This window comes from Staurois parvus, unplaced genomic scaffold (genome assembly GCF_062004578.1).
Source record: "Staurois parvus isolate SC_StPar_1 unplaced genomic scaffold, SC_StPar_1.0 ptg002082l, whole genome shotgun sequence".
Lineage (NCBI taxonomy): Eukaryota > Metazoa > Chordata > Amphibia > Anura > Ranidae > Staurois > Staurois parvus.
This window is the reverse complement of record NW_028319878.1, coordinates 35,361-60,202: the sequence shown is the minus strand read 5'-3', so window position 1 is coordinate 60,202 and position 24,842 is coordinate 35,361. Positions and strand designations below refer to the sequence as shown.

Below are 24,842 nucleotides of genomic sequence, written 5' to 3'. Positions count from 1 at the left end.
GTCCCCCGTGTACAAAGCCAGCTCCATAAAGACATGGATGACTAGCTTGATGTGGAGGAACTCGAGTGTCCTGTACAGAGCCCTGACCTCAACGCTACTGAGGTCTTCTCATAAATACCTGACCTCACAAATTGTTCTTTTGCCTGAAAGGGCTCAAATTCCCACCATCACACTCCAAAATCTTGTGGAAAGCCTTCCCAGAAGAGTGGAGGGTGCTGCAGAGGAGGGGGGACTTCATATTGATGTCCATGGTTTCTGAGTGGACTGTTCAACAAGCTCCTATAGGTGTGATGGTCAGATGCCCAAAAACTCTTGGTCATATAGTGTGTAAGGGATTCCCTTTTTATACTTGAACCCGGGACTATGTGGCTTCTAGTTATACTTATGAGCTTGCATGCTTGGGGCATGGATACGCTTCCGACTCAAGACCCCCGAATGCCGTGTGCTTTTAGGTACCTCCTGGATGCTTTTTCTTGCTTTTTGAATTGTTTAGAAGCAACTGCTTCTGAGTTGCATCAAGCTGCTTCTCCATTCACGTTGTCTCGGGTGGGAAAAGCCGTTCAGAAGCAAAGTCCCATATGCAGAAGTGTTTCCAGTTCAGGATCGCCTTCATTCTAACGCTCTACCCTCATGTACACGTCCTCAGGTTTCGGGTCTCTCCCCTGTATCGTGGATGCGTGTTCCAGTGACCAGAAGTCAACGTCCTGCATTAACCTCTCCGTTCCGGATTCGGGAGCCCCCCGGCCACGCCCTCGTGTTCTGCTAAAAGCCCCGACATTGGCTGAGATGGAGGAGATGAATCTGTCTGAGGTAATACAGATATTTTGAATGGAACTTTAGCTTGGTCCTACCAGATGTAATGCAAATTCCTGCAGGCTTCCCCCTGTGATCATATTTATGTCACTAGTTGTCCCGTGGACGTCTGAAATCCCTCCGAAAGGAAAATGATGAGAATCAGCAGAAGTCTCTGTTTAAAACCATTATTACATCCCTTTTTTTTTTTTTTTTTTTTTTTTTTTTTATACTTACACATTAATATTTTATTTTTATATTATTATAATTTCATTATCTTTATATTCTAATTTCATTATTCATTTTTATATTCTCATTTTGATGTTTTCTGGCTGTTTGATTTTTTTTTTTTTTAATACTTATTAATATTTTATTTTTATATTCTAATTATATATTTCATTATTCTTTTAATATTCTTCTTTGATGTTTTCTGGCTGTTGAGGTCTTTCTTTTTTTTTGTTACATCTGATAAAATGAATACACAAGACAGTTTGTAATGAAATGCCGTCAATGACTTTTCCTATGAAATCTACAGCCAGTTCTGATTTCCTGTAACCGCCAATGAAGAAATGTATCCCCTTTCCTTTTTAATCCTGGTGACAATATGTGGTCTGCAAATCGCATTTCCCAAAATCTTCATCCCCCTGCTCCTGTAATTGACATGCTGCCTTTTTCCTTTTCCAGTACCGTATAAAATGTAAAATCCAACTCCACCTTTTCTACAATACATGTTAAAGCGGAGTTCCACCTTAAACCAAAAAAAAAAAAAGTCAGCAGCTGCAAAAACTGTATCTGCTGACTCTTAAAATACAGCCACTTACCTGTCCCTCGGTCCAGCGGTGTCCTCACCATGGCTGGTTTCACCGGCCGTCTTCTCTCCCTGGCGCCGCCATCTTCAGTGTGGGCACGCGGTGGGGACAGCTTGCGGCTTCACAGCTGGGTGCCTACTGAGCATGTGCGAGAAACGCTGCGCATTATGAATGGTCCTGTAGTCTTCTGTCACGTGTCCCAGAAGACTACGGGGGGGGGGGGGGGGGCAGGAAGGACAACTTCTGCTTCCGATCACCTAGGGCAGGGGTAGGCAACCTGTGGCTCTCCAGCTGTTGCAGGACTACAAGTTCCATCATGCCTCTGCAAGTCATAGCTGTAACTGTCAGTTTGCAATGCCTGTTAATGTTGCAATGCCTCATGGGAAATGTAGTTCCACAACAGCTAGAGAGCCGCAAGTTGCCTACCCCTGGCCTAGGCGATCGAAGTGGGAGCGGGTACCTGTCAAATTTGGGTTCCCCCCTTTTCCCAAAGGTGCCAATGCTTAATGGGGAGCGGGGGACAAAGGCTTAAAGCGGAACTTCCGCTTTTTTGGGTGGAGCTCGTTTTAAACCCGTATATAGGGTGCAACCTGGTGCAGATGGGACCCCCCTTCCCCCATGACAGCGTGCAGGGGTTCTTCTCCCCTGCAGCTGCTACTTTTGAGTCACCGAAAAGGGGAGGAACCAAGAAAATCGGTCGGTGCCATTGACCCACTAACAATGCGAAAATTGGACGATAATTCTTAGGTCCGATTTTCGAACGAAAAATCGGTTGAATTTCGACCCATGTATGGCCGGCATAACTTTCTGCCAGGGTAAGAAGTGGCGGGAAAGACTTTTGTAGTGTTCTGGGATTTCAGGAAATGCACCAGAATTGCCTCCATTGAGATCTATTGTAACGGAGCATTTTAGCTGCCAAAATCCTGATTGGTTTATTGGTCTGAAAGCATCACATGACCTGTGATTTGGCCCCCTGCGCTGAGAATGGGCGGAGTTTTGCTGATCATGATGGAAGCTGTTCGATGTGACACTCCCGGTGTTGTATTGCAGGAGGACGATTCCCCCAACTCTGAGCTGCGGAGGGTAATCAGCGCCCCGCTGCCTCTTAAACGTGACCGATCGTTCTCGGAGCAGGACCTGGCCCAGCTGCAGTGTGAGATGGGACACAAACCTCCACGAAGAGCGCCTCCGGAACCGCAGGAATCGGAAACACGAGCGCGATCCGGCAGCATGAACATCCCACACGGAGCCAATCGAAGTTGCTGTGAGTTGTCCCTGCGTTCTGACCAGTCATTTCCGGGGGTGTCATTACATGCTCAGGCTCTGCTTCCTGCCTTTGTAGTGCTGCACCATGGTTGTGCTTTACTGCTCCTTCTCAAATGGCAGCTCTGAGGCCTCCAACTTCAAGTGTTCCTGAACCCTCAACAGTGACCCCAGTCTGTAGATGCAGCAAAGCATGCTGGGTATACTCACTGTGGGACCTAAGGGGTTAATCCTTTGCATTGTGTAACAAGGCTGTTTGATCCTGTCTTCTCTGATCCTCCTCTTGTTCAAATGTCCACGCTGATAACAGACTGAACCCGCAGCCCTTCTGCACATGCTCAGTTTAGTGTGTATTGCTAGAGAGGTGTTTTTTTTTCTTGTCTTGGGAGAGTGCATATGATCAGCACAGAGCCAATCAGCGCTGTCCAGACAGGTCAGGGGTTCTGCATCCTCCTAGAGCAGAATGAAAACTCCTCCTATAGGCTTTAACCAGTGTTGTGCTGGATACTGATAGAAGTCACAAGAGTGGATATAATGAATGCGGGGTCCGGGGAGAGCGGATATAGTGAATGCAGGGTCCGGGGAGAGCGGATATAGTGAATGCGGGGTCCGGGGAGAGCGGATATAGTGAATGCGGGGTCCGGGGAGAGCGGATATAGTGAATGCGGGGTCCGGGGAGAGCGGATATAGTGAATGCGGGGTCCGGGGAGAGCGGATATAGTGAATGCGGGGTCCGGGGAGAGCGGATATAATGAATGCGGGGTCCGGGGAGAGCGGATATAGTGAATGCGGGGTCCGGGGAGAGCGGATATAGTGAATGCGGGGTCCGGGGAGAGCGGATATAGTGAATGCGGGGTCCGGGGAGAGCGGATATACTGAATGCGGGGTCCGGGGAGAGCGGATACAGTGAATGCGGGGTCCGGGGAGAGCGGATATAGTGAATGCGGGGTCCGGGGAGAGCGGATACAGTGAATGCGGGGTCCGGGGAGAGCGGATACACTGAATGCGGGGTCCGGGGAGAGCGGATATACTGAATGCGGGGTCCGGGGAGAGCGGATATACTGAATGCGGGGTCCGGGGAGAGCGGATATAGTGAATGCGGGGTCCGGGGAGAGCGGATATAGTGAATGCGGGGTCCGGGGAGAGCGGATATAGTGAATGCGGGGTCCGGGGAGAGCGGATATAGTGAATGCGGGGTCCGGGGGGAGCGGATATAGTGAATGCGGGGTCCGGGGAGAGCGGATTTAGTGAATGCGGGGTCCGGGGAGAGCGGATACAGTGAATGCGGGGTCCGGGGGGAGAGGACACAGTGAATGCGGGGTCCGGGGGGAGAGGACATAGTGAATGCGGGGTCCGGGGGGAGCGGACATAGTGAATGCGGGGTCCGGGGGGAGCGGATATGGTGAATGCGGGGTCCGGGGAGAGCGGATACGGTGAATGCGGGGTCCGGGGAGAGCGGATACGGTGAATGCGGGGTCCGGGGAGAGCGGATACGGTGAATGCGGGGTCCGGGGAGAGCGGATACGGTGAATGCGGGGTCCGGGGAGAGCGGATACGGTGAATGCGGGGTCCGGGGAGAGCGGATACGGTGAATGCGGGGTCCGGGGGGAGCGGATACGGTGAATGCGGGGTCCGGGGAGAGCGGATACGGTGAATGCGGGGTCCGGGGAGAGCGGATATGGTGAATGCGGGGTCTGGGGGGAGCGGATATGGTGAATGCGGGGTCCGGGGAGAGCGGATATGGTGAACGCGGGGTCCGGGGAGAGCGGATATGGTGAACGCGGGGTCCGGGGAGAGCGGATACGGTGAACGCGGGGAGACGGGATACGGTGAACGCGGGGAGACGGGATACGGTGAACGCGGGGTCCGGGGAGAGCGGATACGGTGAACGCGGGGAGACGGGATACGGTGAACGCGGGGTCCGGGGAGACGGGATACGGTGAACGCGGGGAGACGGGATACGGTGAACGCGGGGAGACGGGATACGGTGAACGCGGGGTCCGGGGAGAGCGGATACGGTGAACGCGGGGAGACGGGATACGGTGAACGCGGGGAGACGGGATACGGTGAACGCGGGGTCCGGGGAGACGGGATACGGTGAACGCGGGGAGACGGGATACGGTGAACGCGGGGAGACGGGATACGGTGAACGCGGGGAGACGGGATACGGTGAACGCGGGGAGACGGGATACGGTGAACGCGGGGAGACGGGATACGGTGAACGCGGGGAGACGGGATACGGTGAACGCGGGGAGACGGGATACGGTGAACGCGGGGAGACGGGAGACGGTGAACGCGGGGGTCCGGGGAGACGGGATACGGTGAACGCGGGGTCCGGGGAGAGGGGATATGGTGATTGCGGGGAGACGGGATATGGTGAATGCCGGGTCCGGGGAGAGGAGATATGGTGGGTGCGGGGAGAGGGGATATGGTGAACGCGGGGTCCGGGGAGAGCGGATACGGTGAACGCGGGGAGAGGGGATATGGTGATTGCAGGGAGACGGGATATGGTGAACGCGGGGTCCGGGGAGAGGGGATATGGTGATTGCAGGGAGACGGGATATGGTGAACGCGGGGTCCGGGGAGAGGGGATATGGTGATTGCGGGGAGACGGGATACGGTGAACGCGGGGTCCGGGGAGAGGAGATACGGTGGGTCCGGGGAGACGGGATATGGTGAACGCGGGGTCCGGGGATATGGTGATTGCGGGGAGACGGGATACGGTGAACGCGGGGTCCGGGGAGAGGAGATACGGTGGGTGCGGGGAGACGGGATATGGTGAACGCGCGGTCCGGGGAGAGGGGATATGGTGGGTGCGGGGAGACGGGATATGGTGAACGCGGGGTCTGGGAGGAGGAGATATGGTGATTGCGGGGAGACGGGATATGGTGAACGCGGGGTCCGGGGAGCAGAGCAATCTTTACATTTCTGCTATGGATCTGTCCTTTTCTTAGGATGACATGGTTGTCTGCAAACACGATTTTTTTCCCCCAAATCCCTACAATAAAACACACCAAACCTATACAAAACTCCTTTTTTTGGTTAGTGTTTGGTACAAAGTGCACATTTTATTCTGTCATTTCTCGGGTTTATGACGCCGCCGGGCGCTCGCTCATACTGGCTGTGGATTGCCACGACATGCAAGTTTCAAATCGCATATTTTTATTTTTTTTTTCCATAAACGCCCCCCTTTGTGTTTCTGGACATTTTTACAAGAATAGAGTAAGAATTGTGCAGACTGACGGGACAATCGCTGATGTGTATTATGGGATGTTTGATGCTGAAGTTGGGCGGCTCCATCTGTCACGTGGAATCATTTGTGTGTAAAAAATAAAGAAAATTAAAACCTGTCACAATGTTACGTTTTGTCCGCAGTGAGTTACTCGCGATGTGGAAGCTGCGGGACTCCCTCACCCAACCGCAGTACACTCGGCTCTGTGCAGGAGAAGACCGAACCCGACTCGAGTGGAGACAACCGGCACCGCTGGCTGGTAAGATTCCATCTCATACATTCTATAACGCCATCGATTTCCGCAGTGCTTAGATTTTTGTTAAAGCCGAACTCCGAGGGGAAAAAAACTCCCCTTTTTTTTTTTTTTTTATTGTTTGTAACTGTAAGAATAGGTCGCTGCCAATGATGTGTTTGCTGAAGCTCTTCGTTTCATCTCTCCCATACACTACAGTAAGCGTCGAACATCCAGCATGCCGATTTTTTTTTTCTTTCAAAAAGTCACATAACTGAGGTGACGGCGCAGCTGATCCTCCTCCATTCATGACACGAGCCCTGAGCAGCCCACAGAAAGGGCTTTCTATATATTGCCCACAAAGCCGGGATTTTCTTTCCGGAAAAAGAAGATTTTTCATAATGAAGAAAGCTTTGTGCTGATCGTAGAGACTCAGAGCAACCAATCAGAACACACCTTTCACTTTTATGAGTTGCTGCACCCTGCAGGGTGTCTGTTGTATTGCTGCCCATAATGAGCCTCGAAATCTTCCTGCAGGAATTCAGCCATCCGGTGGACACGTTGGCGCTCACCGTGGAGGAGGTGATAAACGTGCGGCGGGTGCTGGTGAAGGCCGAGATGGAGAAGTTCCTGCAGAGCAAAGAGCTGTACAGCAACATGAAGAAGGGGAAGGTACGGGGCCCCGCCGCTGTCAGGGGAGGAGCCTAATGATGTATATACAGCGTATTCTATTGTATACATCCCATATACACTATATTGCCCCAAGTATTATCCCCTATGTTACCCCAAGTATTGGGCCGCTGGCCTTTCCACGCACGTGACCTTTAATGGCCCCCCAGTCTCAGTCCGTAGGGTTCAATATTGAGTTGGCCCCACCCCTTTCCACGCACATGACCTTTAATGGCCCCCCAGTCTTAGTCCGTAGGGTTCAATATTGAGTTGGCCCCACCCCTTTCCACGCACATGACCTTTAATGGCCCCCCAGTCTTGGTCCATAGGGTTCAATATTGAGTTGGCCCCACCCCTTTCCACGCACATGACCTTTAATGGCCCCCCAGTCTTAGTCCGTAGGGTTCAATATTGAGTTGGCCCCGCCCTTCCCACACACATGACCTTTAATGGCCCCCAGTCTTAGTCTGTAGGGTTCAATATCGGGCCACCGGCCTTCCCACCCACATAACCTTCAATGGCCCCCCAGTCTTAGTCCGTAGGGTCCAATATTGGCCCCCCGCCTTCCCACACACATGACCTTTAATGCCCCCCAGTCTTAGTCCATAGGGTTCGATATTGAGTTGGCCCCGCCCTTTCCTCACACATGACCTTTAATGGCCCCCCAGTCTTAGTCCGTAGGGTTCAATATTGAGTTGGCCCCGCCCTTTCCACACACATGACCTTTAATGGCCCCCCCAGTCTTAGTCTGTAGGGTTCAATATTGAGTTGGCCCCGCCCTTTTCACACACATGACCTGTAATGGCCCCCCAGTCTTAGTCCGTAGGGTTCAATATTGAGTTGGCCCCGCCCTTTGCAGCTATAACAGCTTCAACTCTTCTGGGAAGGCCGTCCACAAGGTTTAGGAGGGTGTCTATGGGAAGGTTGGACCATTCTTCCAGAAGCACATTTGTCAGGTCAGGCACTGATGTTGGGGGAGGAGGCCTGGCTCGCAGTCTCCGCTCTAATTCATCCCAAAGGTGTTCTTTGGGGTTGAGGTCAGGACTCTGTGCAGGACAGTCAAGTTCCTCCACCCCAAACTGGCTCCCCCATGTCTTTATGGACCTTGCTTTGTGCCCTCCTAAACCTTGTGGACGGCCTTCCCAGAAGAGTTGAAGCTGTTATAGCTGCAAAGGGCGGGGCCAACTCAATATTGAACCCTACGGACTAAGACTGGGGGGCCATTAAAGGTCAAGTGTGTGGGAAGGGCGGAGCCAACTCAATATTGAACCCTACGGACTAAGACTGGGGCAATCTAGTGTGTCTGTGTCTGTGGGAGAACATGCAAACTCCAGGCAGGTGGTGCTGTGTTTGGAATTCGTACCAACGACCCCAGTACTGCCAGGCGGAAGTGCTAACCACTTAGCCGCTGTGTATACATGTATACAGTGTTTGTTTTACATATAAATGATCAGTTTGAACTGGTTCCCGGGGCTGGCTCTGCTCGCTTTAGGTTCAGTTTGTCTGATTTGAAACTTCAGACAGTCTCTCTGATAAAGAATAAGGGGACTTGCTGCTCTGATGGCTTTTTCAGCTTCATCTATTGAGGTCTGTAATCAATGGACTTGTGTCAGCAAAGCTGAAGATACACAACTATGACTTTGGCTTTTATCGTTCAGCTCAATAGGAGAACACAAAACCTTCATATGTAATATTTAGTATTCGCCTGTTTTTAAAAGTGCGCGTTCCTAATCCTGAACATGATATACACACAAAATACTTTAATTTCCTTTTAAGGGTATGAATACTTTTTGTTCCTTTCCTTCTTCTTACTGGACTTGTACAAACTTCCCCCTGAATATTCCCCATAATACATTGAATGTTCTCATTCTCAGGTTTGCTGCTGTTGCAGATCGAAGTTCCCTCTCTTCTCCTGGCCGGCCAACTGTTTGTTCTGTAAGAGGTGAGTATTGATCGCTCGGTTATATACACTCACCGGCCACTTTATGAGGTCCACCATGCCAGTGCCAAGAAAATCTCCCCCACACCATGACACCACCAGCCTGAACCATTGATACAAGGCAGGAGGAATCCACCACACTATGACACCTCCACCACCAGCCTGAACCGTGGATACAAGGCAGGAGGAATCCACCACACCATGACACCACCACCACCAACCTGAACCATTGATACAAGGCAGGATGGATCCCCCACACCATGACACCACCACCACCAGCCTGAACCATTGATACAAGGCAGGATGGATCCACCACACCATGACACCACCACCAGCCTGAACCATGGATACAAGGCAGGATGGATCCACCACACCATGACACCACCACCACCAGCCTGAACCATGGATACAAGGCAGGATGGATCCCCCCACACCATGACACCACCACCACCAGCCTGAACCATTGATACAAGGCAGGATGGATCCACCACACCATGACACCACCACCACCAGCCTGAACCGTGGATACAAGGCAGGAGGAATCCACCACACCATGACACCACCACCACCAGCCTGAACCATTGATACAAGGCAGGATGGATCCACCACACCATGACACCACCAGCCTGAACCATTGATACAAGGCAGGATGGATCCACCACACCATGACACCACCACCACCAGCCTGAACCATTGATACAAGGCAGGATGGATCCCCCACACCATGACACCACCACCACCCAGCCTGAACCGTGGATACAAGGCAGGAGGAATCCACCACACCATGACACCACCACCAGCCTGAACCGTGGATACAAGGCAGGAGGAATCCACCACACCATGACACCACCACCACCAACCTAAACCATTGATACAAGGCAGGATGGATCCCCCACACCATGACACCACCACCACCAACCTGAACCATTGATACAAGGCAGGATGGATCCCCCACACCATGACACCACCCCCCCCCAGCCTGAACCATTGATACAAGGCAGGATGGATCCCCCACACCATGACACCACCACCACCAGCCTGAACCATTGATACAAGGCAAGATGGATCCTCCACACCATGACACCACCACCACCAGCCTGAACCATTGATACAAGGCAGGATGGATCCATGCTTTCATGCTGTTTACACCAAATTCTAACCCTACCATCTGAATGTCGCAGCTGAAATCCAGACTCATCAGGCCAGGCAACGTTTTTCCAATCTTCTATTGTCCAATTTTGGTGATCCTGTGCGAATTGTAGCCTCCATTTCCTGTTCTTAGCTGACAGGAGTGGCACCCAGTGTAGCCCATCTGCTTCAAGGTTGGACGTGTTGTGCGTTCAGAGATGGTATTCTGCATACCTTGGGTGTAATGAGGGGTTATTGGAGTTCCTGTTGCCTTTCTATCATCTCCAACCAGTCTGCCCATTCTCCTCTGACCTCTGACCTCAACAAGGCATTTTCCTCCACACAACTGCCGCTCGCTGGATATTTTCTATTTTTTTGGACCATTCTCTGTAACCCATAGAGATGGTTGTGCGGGAAAATCCCAGGAGATCAGCAGTTTGTGAAATCCTCAGACCGGCCTGTCTGGCACCAACAACCATGCCACGTTCAGTCACTTAAATCCCCTTTCTTCCCCATTCTGACGCTCGGTTTGAACTTCAACAAGTTTTCTTCACCACATCGAGATGTCTAAATGCATTGAGTTGCTGCCATGTGATTGGCTGATTAGCAATTTGTGTGACGGAGCCATTGAACAGGTGGACCTAATAAAGAGGCCGGGAGTGTACATTGTATAATACATAACCAGGGTGGGAGAGCCATGATTGTGCAGACCAAGCTATTGAATACATTAACGTATCCATTTTGTGCTATGTTGCGTATACCCGGGGCTTTTTTTCAGCGGGAACGCGGGGTAATGCAGTTCCGGCACCCTCATCATGTAATGGCAAGGGGTGTGTTGGGGATCTATTGATACTGAGGGAGTCAGTTCTGTCAGGAAGGGATCTACTGTTGAGGGAGGGGTCTATTTTTTTTGCTGGCTGTTGGAAGGTCTATTGATTCTGGCTGCTGGGAGATCTATTATTGCTGGGGGTTATGTTGCAGGAGGGTTTGTTGTTGCCTGTGGGGGGGTCTACTGTTGGGGGGGGTCTATTTTACTGCTTTTATTGTTAGCAATAACAAATTACTTATCACCACAAAATTATACTTGGTTCTGTATTCTCTAAAAGGGGTGGTACCGGGAGGTGGGTAGGGGGTGGAACCAAGGGAAGGTGCTTGGAGGTGGGTAGGGGGTGGAACCAAGAGATAGGTGGGTAGGGGGTGGAACCAAGAGATAGGTGCTCGGAGGTGAATAGGGGGGGGAACCAAGGGAAGGTGCTTGGAGGTGAATAGGGGGTGGAACAAAGAGATAGGTGGGTAGGGGGTGGAACCAAGAGATAGGTGAATAGGGGGGTGGAACCAAGGGACGGTGCTCGGAGGTGGGTAGGTGGGAGGTGGAACCAAGGGACGGTGCTCGGAGGTGGGTAGGGGGGAGGTGGAACCAAGGGACGGCGCTCGGAGGTGGGTGGGGGGGGGTGGAACCAAGGGACGGCGCTCGGAGGTGGGTAGGGGGCGTAAACAAGGGGTGACTTGAAAGGGGGAGTTTCTGCACCTATTCTCAGAGGAAAAAAAAGCTCTGGATATACTAAATAATCATTGGGAACTGATGCCATATCTGGGAATCCCGGCCGTATCCTACATTCTGCCAACTATCAACTGGCCCCCTTGACTGAGCATCAACACCCATATGGGTACCTTCTCTCTCACCTGGTGGCAGTGGGAGGTATTACACAACAGCCGGATTATTTGGCAGCGAAGTTCGATCCGTTTGCAATATTTTTGATTGGTTGCTATCACTGTTATCCTATGACTGCCACATATTCGTTATAAACCTCTAATGAATGAATTTTCTTTTACTTCCCTTCAGGTCTGCCTGTGGCTCGTGCAGCGTGAAGGTGAGCGTCCATATTGTGACTTCTAGGGAACATTCAGCCTCAGCTTATCCAATCCCCAATTCTAATTGGTTAGCTGGTCATCCACCCAACCAATTAGAGGATGCATTTCAGAGGGATTGTTGCTGGTAGTTATACGGTCGATACAGAACGTTGCTAAAAATAATAAAAAAAAGTGTGTGTGGTCTTCATTAGACTTGTAAAGGTGCATTATATTGCCCCAAGTATTGTCCCCGCCCCCCATATATAAACTATTTTGCCCCAAGTATTGTCCCCACCCCCCCATATATACACTATATTGCCCCAAGTATTGTCCCCGCCCCCCATATATACACTATATTGCCCCAAGTATTGTCCCCCCCGTATATACACTATATTGCCCCAAGTATTGTCCCCACCCCCCCATATATACACTATATTGCCCCAAGTATTGTCCCCACCCCCCCATATATACACTATATTGCCCAAGTATTGTCCCCACCCCCCCATATATACACTATATTGCCCCAAGTATTGTCCCCGCCCCCCATATATACACTATATTGCCCCAAGTATTGTCCCCGCCCCCCATATATACACTATATTGCCCCAAGTATTGTCCCCCCCGTATATACACTATATTGCCCCAAGTATTGTCCCCGCCCCCCGTATATACACTATATTGCCCCAAGTATTGTCCCCACCCCCCCCGTATATATACACTATATTGCCCCAAGTATTGTCCCCGCCCCCCATATATACACTATATTGCCCCAAGTATTGTCCCCACCCCCCGTATATACACTATATTGCTACAAGTATTGGTCCGCTGGCCTCCCCACACACATGACCTTTAATGGCCCCCCAGTCTTGGTCCGTAGGGTTCAATATTGAGTTGGCCCCGCCCTTTCCACACACATGACCTTTAATGGCCCCCCAGTCTTGGTCCGTAGGGTTCAATATTGAGTTGGCCCCGCCCTTTCCACGCACATGACCTTTAATGGCCTCCCAGTCTTAGTCCGTAGGGTTCAATATTGAGTTGGCCCCGCCCTTTGCAGCTATAACAGCTTCAACTCTTCTGGGAAGGCCGTCCACAAGGTTTAGGAGGGTGTCTATGGGAAGGTTGGACCATTCTTCCAGAAGCACATTTGTCAGGTCAGGCACTGATGTCAGGGGAGGGGGCCTGGCTCGCAGTCTCCGCTCTAATTCATCCCAAAGGTGTTCTATGGGGTTGAGGTCAGGACTCTGTGCAGGACAGTCAAGTTCCTCCACCCCAAACTGGCTCCTCCATGTCTTTATGGACCTTGCTTTGTGCACTGGTGGGCAGTCCTGTTGGAACAGGAAGGGGCCATCCCCAAAATCCTCCCACAAAGTTGGGGGCATAAAATTGTCCAAAATGTCGCCTTAAGAGTTCCCTTCACTGGAACTAGGGGGCCAAGCCCAACCCCTGTGAAACAACCCCACACCATAATCCCCCCTCCACCAAACTTTACACTTGGCACAATGCAGTCAGGTAAGTACCGTTCTCCTTGCCACCGCCAAACCCAGACACGTCCATCGGATTGCCAGACAGAGAAGCGTGATTGGTCCCTCCAGAGAACATGTCTTCTCTGCTCTAGAGTCCAGTGGCGGCGTGCTTTACACCACGGCATACGATGCTTTGCATTGCACTTGGTGATGGAAGGCTTGGATGCAGCTGCTCGGCCATGGAAACCCATTCCATGAAGCTCTCTACGCACTGTTGTTGGGCTCATCTGAAGGCCACACCAAGTTTGGAGGTCTTTAGCTATTGACTCTGCAGACAGTTGGCGACTTCTGCGCACTGTGCGCTTCAGCATGCGCTGACCCTGCCCTGTCATGTGACGTGGCCTACCACTTGGTGGCTGAGTGGCTGTTGTTCCCAGTTGCTTCCACTTTGTTATAATCCCACTAACAGTTGAGCGTGGAATATTTAGTAGCCAGGAAATGTCACAGATGGACTTATTGCCCAGGTGGCCACCTATCACGGGACCACGCTTGGAGTCACCGAGCTCCTGAGAGCGACCCGTTCTTTCACCAATGTTTGTAGAAGCCGTCTGCATGCCTAGGGGCTTGATTGTATACACCTGTGTCCATGGAGGGGATTGGAGCACCTGAATCAGATGATATGGAGGGGATTGGAACACCTGAATCAGATGATATGGAGGGGATTGGAACACCTGAATCAGATGATATGGAGGGGATTGGAACACCTGAATCAGATGATATGGAGGGGATTGGAACACCTGAATCAGATGATATGGAGGGGATTGGAACACCTGAATCAGATGATATGGAGGGGATTGGAACACCTGAATCAGATGATATGGAGGGATTGGAACACCTGAATCAGATGATACGGAGGGGATTGGAACACCTGAATCAGATGATATGGAGCGGATTGGAACACCTGAATCACATGATATGGAGGGGATTGGAACACCTGAATCACATGAGATGGAGGGGATTGGAACACCTGAATCACATGATTTAGAGGGCGGGTCTAATACTTTTGGCAATATAGTGCTCAAAGACCACAGAATACCGGCTGTGAAGTCATTGTCCAACCAAACTTCTTCTGTCCTCCTAACTGATTTTCTGTTACTGAGGTCTGACTTTATAGCTAAGCTCTTCCAAATGTCCTTCTGCTGTTCAATGAGACACCTGAGCAGCCAGTGTGGGCACTCCTATTGGACGGTGGACTGGCAGTAGGCGGGGTTTAGTCTGTGAAGGTCATGCCCAAATAAAGTGAAACTAAATGAGAGAGCGGCGTGGCGGAGCCTGTTGTATAGTAAAGGTGATGGCGGACGTCTGTTCTCCTGGGCAGAACTTTTGTTTTAAAAGTTAAAATAAAGTGCAGATTAATTTTGATGATCGACTCGACCGAGACACACCGAGACCGAGACACACCGAGACCGAGACACACCGAGACCGAGACCGAGACACACCGAGACACACCGAGACACACCGAGACACACCGAGACACACCGAGATCTCACATTGTAGTTATGTGTAGTTGTTTATATATGTCAGCCTCTTATATCTCTCGGACTGCATGGGGAGTAATCCCTGCCGGGTCCCCTGGACTCTAGTGGGGGGGGAGATATCTCTGCCGGGTCCCGTGGACTCTAGTGGGGGGGAGTAATCCCTGCCGGGTCCCCTGGACTCTAGTGGGGGGGGGAGATATCTCTGCCGGGTCCCGTGGACTCTAGTGGGGGGGAGATATCTCTGCCGGGTCCCGTGGACTCTAGTGGGGGGGAGATATCTCTGCCGGGTCCCGTGGACTCTAGTGGGGGGGAGATATCTCTGCCGGGTCCCGTGGACTCTAGTGGGGGGGGGGGATATCTCTGCCGGGTCCCGTGGACTCTAGTGGGGGGGGGGGATATCTCTGCCGGGTCCCGTGGACTCTAGTGGGGGGGGGATATCTCTGCCGGGTCCCGTGGACTCTAGTGGGGGGGGGGGATATCTCTGCCGGGTCCCGTGGACTCTAGTGGGGGGGAGATATCTCTGCTGGGTCCCATGGACTCTATTGGGGGGATATCCCTGCCAGGGCCCCCATTTGTATATTGAGGTAAAGATCTCGGGCTCCTCTAGTAATGCTGCCGCAGCAAATCCGGTTTCAGTGACAGATGTTGTACAGCTGCTCATACACTGACAGATTTTTCCACAAACGTTCCTATGAGGTGAACACTTCTGGGTCGTCATTGATTCTAATTACCTGTCATTGATTCTTTCCCCAGATGAAGCTTCCCGCCAAAAAGTTGGGTCACATTCCAGTCTACAGTGTGGGTTTGAGAGCCAATCAGGTGTACTTGGCACAGTCGGACACACCCACAAAAAGAGGGACACCTTCCAGTGAGTATAGCCAGGTTCCCCATAGGAGGGGTTGTAGTAAATTGTTGTGGAGAGCGGATAGCAAATATTTCGCCTGAAATTCCAGGAAAATCCCAATTCTGGTGAACCATTAATGTATCATATAAACTGGACCAGATCCCTGTGTGATGTCATCACTAATGACCATTATCATCTACAGCCAGTTATGACCTAAAACATGAAATAAAAAGTGGATTTCAATAAAATCAACACCACGATGTACAGGGCACCCCAGAATATTGACCAGCCCCTCCCCCACTTGTGTGGATGTGTACTTTTTCTTGGAGTTCAGCGTTCCATTTCAGGCATCCCCGGCAATGTCTTGGGGTTCACTGCGCTGAGCGTTCCATCATTGGTGAGACGTATTCTGAACATCTAGGGGGGCTGGAGGGGGGTGGGGGTGCAGCACCCGGAACATTGTAAGGACGGATCTGCTGCTTTGTATTGTATTCCCGGTATCTACAGAACAGAAGCGGGTGGAGATTTGCATGTCTTGTGCTGAACTCATCACATTGCACAAAGTTAACGTGAAATTTATTAACCCCTCCCCCTCCGGAGGATTCCCCGCCCCTTTCTGACAGGCCACTTTTTGCGCTGCGGCGCCGCGTTACTTTAACTGACGATTGCGCGGTCATGCAACACTGCACCCAAACTAAATTTATATCCTTTTTTTTCCCACAAATTGAGCTTTCTTTAGGTGGTATTTGATCGCCTCTGCGGCTTTTATATTTTTCAAATTTAAACAAAAAAAGACCAACAATTTTGAAAAAAACTATATTTTTTTACTTCTTGCTATAAAACGTGTCCAGTAAGAAAATTTAAATCTAATTTCTTCATAAATTTCGGCCAAAATGTATCCCGCTCCGTGTCTTCGCCGTGACACCCCGCTCCGTGTCTTCGCCGTGACACCCCGCTCCGTGTCTTCGCCGTGACACCCCGCCCCGTGCCTTCGCCGTGACACCCCGCCCCGTGCCTTCGCCGTGACACCCCGCCCCGTGACACCCCGCCCCGTGCCTTCGCCGTGACACCCCGCCCCGTGCCTTCGCCGTGACACCCCGCCCCGTGCCTTCAGCGTGACACCCCGCCCCGTGCCTTCGCCGTGACACCCCGCCCCGTGCCTTCGCCGTGACATACCGATACGTGTAAATTAATTGGTTTACGTGAAAGCTATAGTGTCTACAAATGGCGGGATAAATAATGGGACTTTTTTCTTTTTTAACTAGTAATGGCGATCAATGACTTACAGCGGGACTGCGGCGGGCATTCTGACACTGGGGGGGGGGGGGGTTCTGACTGACTAACTGCCAGTGACACCAATAAAGTGATCAGTGGTAATAAAAAAGCTATATGCTACACTATACTAATGGCACTGGACAGGAAGGGGTTATCATGAGGGGCGATCAAAGGGTTACCTGTGTGCTGGGAGTGTTTTAGTATGTGCTGTGTGTTGGTACTTCACTGTAATCACACTGCTTTTGTATGGCTGTGCTGTGCAGAGCTATCCAAAGCAGTGTGCACGCCCTGATAAATAAGCACTGACACTGTCCTAATGGCACTGGGCAGGAAGGGGTTAACATGTGGGGTCATCAAAGGGTTAACTGTGTGCTGTGTTACTAGGGAGACATGCTGTGCAGAGAGATACAAAGCAGCATGTCCTTGCTGCCAGGAGAGAGGTCTGTATTGTTTACATACAGACCTCTCCGTTAGCTCCACCAACGATCACCAAGTCCCAGACGAGAATTGGCAGCTGGAATCCGGTGATTGACATCCCGAGGAGCCAATAGCGGCGTGGTAGGGAGCACTTTCAGCCCCCTATCCAGAAATACAAAATGATATATATAATGATTTAGCGCAGCCCTGCCGCCCTGTAGCGGTACTTCTTCTATAGGGCGGTCGGGAAGCGGTTACCATTTTGGAAAACGTTGTACAATCATCATTTCGAGGGAAAGTCCACGCGTTGTTTCATCCATGTAGTTCTGCCTCGTCTGCACCACCTCGTGGCTATAATGGGCTGTCTTGTCTTTGTTCAGGTCATGCGGTGGTCTGTCCTGGAAGAATGTGGAGGGCCAGTTCCCCCACATCTATGCTCAGGGTTCCACTCTGAAGGACGTGTGCTTGGACTGCTCCAGTTTCATCCGTGACGTGGTGTGCTCCAGCCGGAAGAGCGTGGACATCCTGAACACCAGGCCCTACGTGGGGACCTCCCAGCCTCAGTATCGGACAGTTAAGAAACTGTGATCTCTGCTGCACTTTCCCTGCCAAAAATCCACCCAGCACCTTACACCCTCCACCCATCCCCATGCTATAAGGTCACACGGGGGCAGAACATGTCATGACCTCATCTAAACCAGGCATTGCAGCTATGTATGTTACTGAATGGGACTAGTGAAGCAGATCATCACCAAATCCTGGGTACCATCCCAGTGTCTGGCCACTTACCCTGGACACTTACCATGGCCATCACTCGTTACATCTACCCAACACTATGGTCAGTTGCTCGTGCACGCTGGTAAACGTGTTGACCTACTGGTTACCTGTAGCTTTTAGTAACTGAAGTGGAGAGGTCTCCCTGCTGCAGCCATTGCGAAAACCATGCAAGTGAGTCTTACTCCTCCTGCGCCATTGCCCCGATTTTGTAATTACAAAAAAAATAGAGGGGGCAACAGCAAGCCCCTTACAAAGGGCGACAGCCAATGGGGAGGTTGGGATTTGGGTGCTGGGCTCTCACGGCTGCAGTTACTGAAAAGCTATACCTAACCAGTGGGGGACACAACTCTCGAGGATTCAAAATGGAAAGATCAGCTTTTAAGTGTTTGTACCTTTTAAAGAGGACCTTTCATGCTGTCGGGGGTATGTACAGATCTCTAGAGGAACATTCATTCCTTGATTCGTATCTGTCCTTAAAAGAGGATCTGTCATGGCATTTGATGTTTTGTACCCTTTAAATGGGCCTATCATTCCTTTGGGTTTGTAGACCTTCTGAGGACCAGTTATGCCTGGACTAAAGTCTGCTTTACAGAGGGACCCCAGCATTATGGACCTGGATGTGGTAGATGCAGATTTTTGGTTTGTTTTTTTTTTTACAAGTTTGTGTTTCCTCCTGGGAGAATTCCCCTTTTCCTTTGGGAAGAATTTCATGCCAAGAATGCGGTAGTCTTGGCTGCCTCTAGTATTCAGATCTGCCCTGTATTGCTCCTTGACCTTTCTTGTTCAGGCCATGGTGCAGCACTTCAGAAGAATGAGCTCATTTATGACAGGTCCTCTTTAAAGTTTTGGGAATGTTTCTGTATCAAAGACCACTTGTAATGTAGTTACCAACATAATGCTGTGAAGGAGAGAGGGGGAGGTAGATGGTTCTATCAATAATGAAGGTTTTAGTGTATTGTGGGAATGTCCTGTTGAAGGCCAACTCTGACCTATCATGGTGCCTCCTACAGCAGCCCCAGCAACCTCGATTACAAAGAGTTTGCTCTGCCTCCCTCATCTGTCCTTCCCCACCTCGAAATATTACTGTGATTGAAAAAGGACATGCGACCTTTTGACTTCAGAGCTCAGAAATGGTGGTGGCAGCCATCATGTGAACCATGAATTTCAAAACCTTCAGCAACCCGGACAGGAAAGAGATGGCAGTGCAGCCCTCAGATCGGGGAAATCCAAAACTTCACAAACACAGAGAAGGCGCAATCTCCTCGGGCATTATCTTCAGCACTTTATTAAAGGGTATAAGAAAACAATGTTCATCTACGTGCCTATCGCTCACTTGGCTTGTGGCTGTAACAAGGGCAAAATCAGGAAGTCCGCTCTCCAACCTCAATTAGAGAAAGGATGACTATGCCAGCTTACGTGTTTCGGGGTACTAACCCCTTCCTCAAAGCTATAGAACTAATTCAGATAAAGGGGGTTAGTTCCTCAAAAGGATGACTGTGCCAGCTTATGTGTTTCGGGAAACTCACCCCCTTTCTCAAAGCTGTGTTCAGAGGAAGGGGGTTAGTTCCCTGAAAGGATGACTGTGCTATCTAGCATGTCTCGAGGAACTATCTCCCTTCCTGAAAGCTATAGAAATAGCCCTGAGGAAGGGGGTTAGTTCCCCGAAACGTGTAAGCTGCCGTTGTCATCCTTTCTCCAGTTGGAGAGTGGACTTCCTGATTTTGTGCTTTGTACATCTCCATGCCTATAGCTTACTTGGCTTGTGCGTAGATAACGTATTTTTTGTGTGCCGTTTAATAACATGCTTAAGATGAGGCGCTAGGCATTTGTGTCCTCTCTGTGTTCTATTAATGTAATGGACACCAAGATCTTCCACAAGCTCACCTTCTTTCAGCTTCGCCTGTGCAGAAACGGTGAGGATCAAAGGAAAATTCACACAAGAGTCACCCAAGCTCTACTGTTAATAGGAAACATTTGAGTGGAGAGCCGGTGCTCAGCCTCGAGCGTTCACTTCACAATATGTAATAATGTAGCCGGCAACTCGGTCCCTTCTTCAAAGAATCGTTATTGCCACACAATGGAAAATATATGATCCAAAAACCTAACCAAAGCCTTCCTCATAGCATACCAGATCCAAGGAAGCCTTTCATAATGGACACGTGCTCTAACCTGACTGATCTGCAGGCTTGTTCCGTGTCCATACTAAAGCCAGAGGATCGGCTTAACAGCCAGGCAATCCAGAGTTCTGAATAAAAAGGTTTACTATGGGCAGTTGGGTTAATGGTCTGGGAGCCAATGAGTAACATTAACCTCCCAAAATACCCTACAACCTTTACAAGTAGACCAAGAACCAGGCCAGTGTTGCCACCTACCTCCTTTACAGCATATCCAGGAATACAGGTCCACTTTCCCAGTATTAGAGCAATGTGCAACACTGAACTTCCACTTTGATGTTTGTAATGTTCTGTGAGATCTACTCTATGATGGAAATCTTCTAAAATGGGAGCACTTTTCACCCTTGTGTGGAATCAGTGGGGACCTAGCTGGATCACTGGATCCCTCACACACAGGACGTTCCTCCACGGATGATGTCATAAGAACTTCTGTATTCTCACTTTGTTGGGTTCCTCCCGTCATCGGCTTACAAGGAACAAAACGCTCAGACCTTTGACTTTGGTGGATGAAAGACACTGACTGGATCTTGTGTCACAGTCCAAATTCATAACCAATGGCCAGTTAGACTTAATGGTGAACAGCTAAAGATCTGCAACCCGGTTGACCAAACTGTTGTCCTGAAGATGCCTTTAAGGTCGAGTACACCTGAGTATGTTTATTGTTAACGTGTCAATGTTCGGTTGAAGTGCATCATACATGTAGACATGTACTGAGGATTCTGCAAGCAGCTCAGCCTAGGAGAAACTCAGAACCTTCTAAGCACCTGCTGTAGCCAAATGGCTCATGAAAGATGGAACCAGCACATGGTCTCTACACGGCATTTAGACCGGAGCTGGAGGGTGTTTAGAGGGTTTCTGTGTAAGTTGCTTGGAAAATCTAAAAGGGCCCCAGTGCTCAGACAGAGGTACTCTCAATGGTGGTGTTACCTGTAATGCTTCTTCGGATGCAGCCCTCCTCAGATCGGGAAATCTGCAAAAAAACAGAGGAGGGTGCAAATTCCTAGTGCATTACCACCATTCACATTTCTTAGATCCCAAAAACAAATGGATACTCACAAACCTAAAAACCAGGCAATGTCAGCTGTCCATAAATCATGTGGTTGGAAGGCTGAGACGTTTCGGGGGACATGTTCCCTTCATCAGCGCTAAACCATCCTCAAACAATGTCACAACTTCAATGGTTGCATGTCGGAGACAGCCCTCCTCCATAACAAGCGAGTGGGCGGGGCTAGGGTCACAAGGGCAATAAACACCCCCCTCCCCCATCACCATACTGGCAAAGCACTGCACTGCAAATCCCACCTAGGAAATCTCCAAAAAAAAGCAACAAAGCTACCATGATATTGGTGTCCAAGCCAGAAAGACAATAAATGACAAGAGCCATACATTCCATCCCTGTACAAGCTCTCTCATACGTTAGCCCATGAAAAAAACAGGAAACCAGTACCATTGGTAATACATTTTGGAGATTTCCAGGCTGGGAGTTGTAGTGCAGTGCTTTGCCAGTATGGTGGGGGGGGGGGGTTATTGCTCTTATTGCCTTTGTAATCCTAGCCATGCCCACTTGCTCATGGAGGAGGAGGACTGTCTACAACGTGCGACCATTTAAGTTGAGACATTGAGGTTGGTTTAGCTCTGAGGAAGGGGGCATGTCCCCGGAACCCGTCAGCCTTCCAACCATGTGGTTTATGGACAGATGACCCCGCCTACGGCTGGACCTGTGTGATGCCTGATGTGAGGATCCGTTTGTTTTTGGAATTGAAGACATTTTATATGGTGGTTATGCACTAGCCATTTGTTCTTTTAAATTGCTTGGGTCTGAGGGGATAAAAGGTCCCCCTCTCAGGTGATTTGGCAGAGGTGTCCTTGGGATTCAGTTCCAGAGGGAAGAGAACTAAAGGAAAAACTGAGGAAGACCATTTACACTCGCATTTCATGGCACATCTATCTAGACAGTTCTTCAGGCCTGGTGCTAGAGATGTTCTTAAAGCTGCTATGATCCAGATCTCTACAAGAACGTCTCCAGTGCTAATCCTGACGCAGTGGCTTGGTGCCCCACAATATCATAAATATGTTCTTCAATAAAGCTTTGTTCTTTCCAGAGCTGGTCCTCCTGTCTCTTGAGAACCTGAAGACCCTTTTTAATGCTCTTCTCTTCATCCAGAGCACCTACAAGCCAGTCTCTACAAATGCCTTCATGTACTTAGCCTTAGGAAAGCCATAGACTGGACTGTTCCCGTTATTATCTGAATCACATGTTGCAGTGCTGGGGTATATATGGCACCTTTAGTGTGTTAGCGCACACGGGAGGTCACCAACGCTCACATTCTGCTCCCAAGCTTGGAATTGTATCCCTTTTGCATGTGAGAACCAACAATTTACTCTCCCAGAATCCCCTTTGGCAGTAGACTTCTTAGATGGGCAAGCACCCAGTAACCATAGTCCTCTTGTATTGACCCATGACCTTCACTCCCCTCGATGCATCACTATGGATCTCTGCTAACATATTGCATTACGGGCACAAGACCTCAATATGGAGAAGTGCGGGCGACCCGAATGAGATTTAACCCCTTAGGACTGGGGCAGCTGACTGCTTGTTGCAGGGCAACAATTCCCAGTCGCCCTCCAGACCTGCGGTGGTTCAACTCTTCCTATTTTTGTAAGAAAACAAAGAAAATACCAAAAAATGTAGAGTGGATGATTGTGTAAATATATAAATATGCTGTATATGTATATGAGATAATTGCTTCTCCTGAGCTGCACTCTGACTCATCCCGGAACATCTCACTGCAGTAAAGATTGTTTTTCTATAAACGCCGTTTTGTCTGGTTATTGCCGGCGTCACGCCTGTCTTCTGCACATTCCACCCAAATATAGAACGTTCATATGTCACAGAGAGGGAGGGTGACTTTTATCCTGGTATGGAGTTCATGTAGGCGGCCAAGTCTCTAAACCAAGATCTGTCCCCATTCTTCCTTTCTGAATGGCGTTTTGCTGGAGAAAATACAAAAATATTAGATGGGGTGGTTGCAAGCATCACGCCAACCAATCCCTAAATCAGGGAGGGGTCTCCAAACTTCCTTCGCAAAGGGCGACTTTACCGTCCTTCAGGCACCAGGGGGCACCAAATTCATAACCAGTGGCCAGGTAGACTTCATGGTGAACATCCAAAGATCTGCAACCTGGTTGACCAAAATGTTATCCTGAAGATGTCTTTAACCATCTCCTGTCTGGCCGTGATATATAAACGGCCTCCCCGCACCCTGCTTGCCAGCACCGCGATCCTCCGGACACAGTGGAACACCAATCGCTGTACGGGACCTCTGTGCGAGGTCCCAATCATGTGATCTCTGATTGGCCAATCAGTGATCACATGAAGAGTAGTAAGCAAGATGTCACTTCTGACATCATTGCTTACTACGTGTGAAATCTGTGAATGATCACAGAGATCACATGGTACCGGGCTATTCACAACAGCCTTGTACCATGTGACAAGCTGTGACCAATCACAGCTCACTCAGTAGTTCTCAAAGGCTGCAAGGATGCAGCCAGAGAGAAGGAGAAATAATTGCTTTTACATCCTTTATGGGTGTAAAAGCAATCAGTGTAAAAAAAAAAAAAAAAAAAAAATCTTCATCACCCCCCACAAGTAGTACAGTGTCACCATGGTGAGGGTGACAGTATGTAGAAAATAAATAATATTAAAAAAAAAAAAATGTTTCATAATTATAATTTTTGGTTATAAACTAATTTTGGTTATATTTTTTTTTAATAAAAAGATAATGGAATAAATTTTGGCCGAGATTTATGATGAAATATTATTTATTTGCAAAATTTTATAAGAAAAACACTTTTTTTCAAAATTTGGAAGGGGGGGGAAAGCGTCCGGACTGGAAGGGGGGGAAAGCGTCCGGACTGGAAGGGGGTGAAAGCGTCCGGACTGGAAGGGGGTGAAAGTGTCCGGACTGGAAGGGGGGGGAGTGTCCGGACTGGAAGGGGGGGGGAGTGTCCGGACTGGAAGGGGGGGGGGGGAAGTCTCCGGACTGGAAGGGGGTGAAAGTGTCCGGACTGGAAGGGGGTGAAAGTGTCCGGACTGGAAGGGGGGGAGTGTCCGGACTGGAAGGGGGGGGGGGAGTGTCCGGACTGGAAGGGGGGGGGGGGAAGTCTCCGGACTGGAAGGGGGGGGGGGGGGGAGTGTCCGGACTGGAAGGGGGGGGGGGGAGTGTTCGGACTGGAAGGGGGGGGGGGGAAAGTCTCCGGACTGGAAGTGGTTAAGGTCGAGTACACCTGAGTATGTTTATTCTTACCGTGTCTTTGGCCAGTGGGGGTAGACAATGCCCCGACATCGATGCCCCATTGTTGGGTTTTAATGGGAGGAATAGTGCCCATTGATGGTGGCCAGGGGCGGACTGACCATTTGGAAACTCGGGCACTGCCCG

The 24,842-nt window shown here is 50.1% G+C and overlaps 1 protein-coding gene across 1 annotated transcript in view; it reads left to right on the top strand.

Annotated features, from left to right (window-relative positions):
• SPIRE2 (spire type actin nucleation factor 2) overlaps window positions 1-23,217 on the top strand; it is a 36,364-nt gene extending 13,147 nt beyond the window's left edge. The window contains 9 exon segments of the mRNA XM_089664869.1: window positions 647-810; window positions 2,652-2,865; window positions 6,240-6,355; window positions 6,866-7,000; window positions 8,872-8,939; window positions 11,908-11,935; window positions 15,670-15,712; window positions 15,715-15,784; window positions 17,833-23,217. Of these exon segments, the coding sequence (XP_089520995.1) occupies window positions 647-810; window positions 2,652-2,865; window positions 6,240-6,355; window positions 6,866-7,000; window positions 8,872-8,939; window positions 11,908-11,935; window positions 15,670-15,712; window positions 15,715-15,784; window positions 17,833-18,040 (1,046 nt within the window). The 3' untranslated portion in view covers window positions 18,041-23,217.
• The last annotated feature ends 1,625 nt before the right edge of the window (window positions 23,218-24,842 follow it).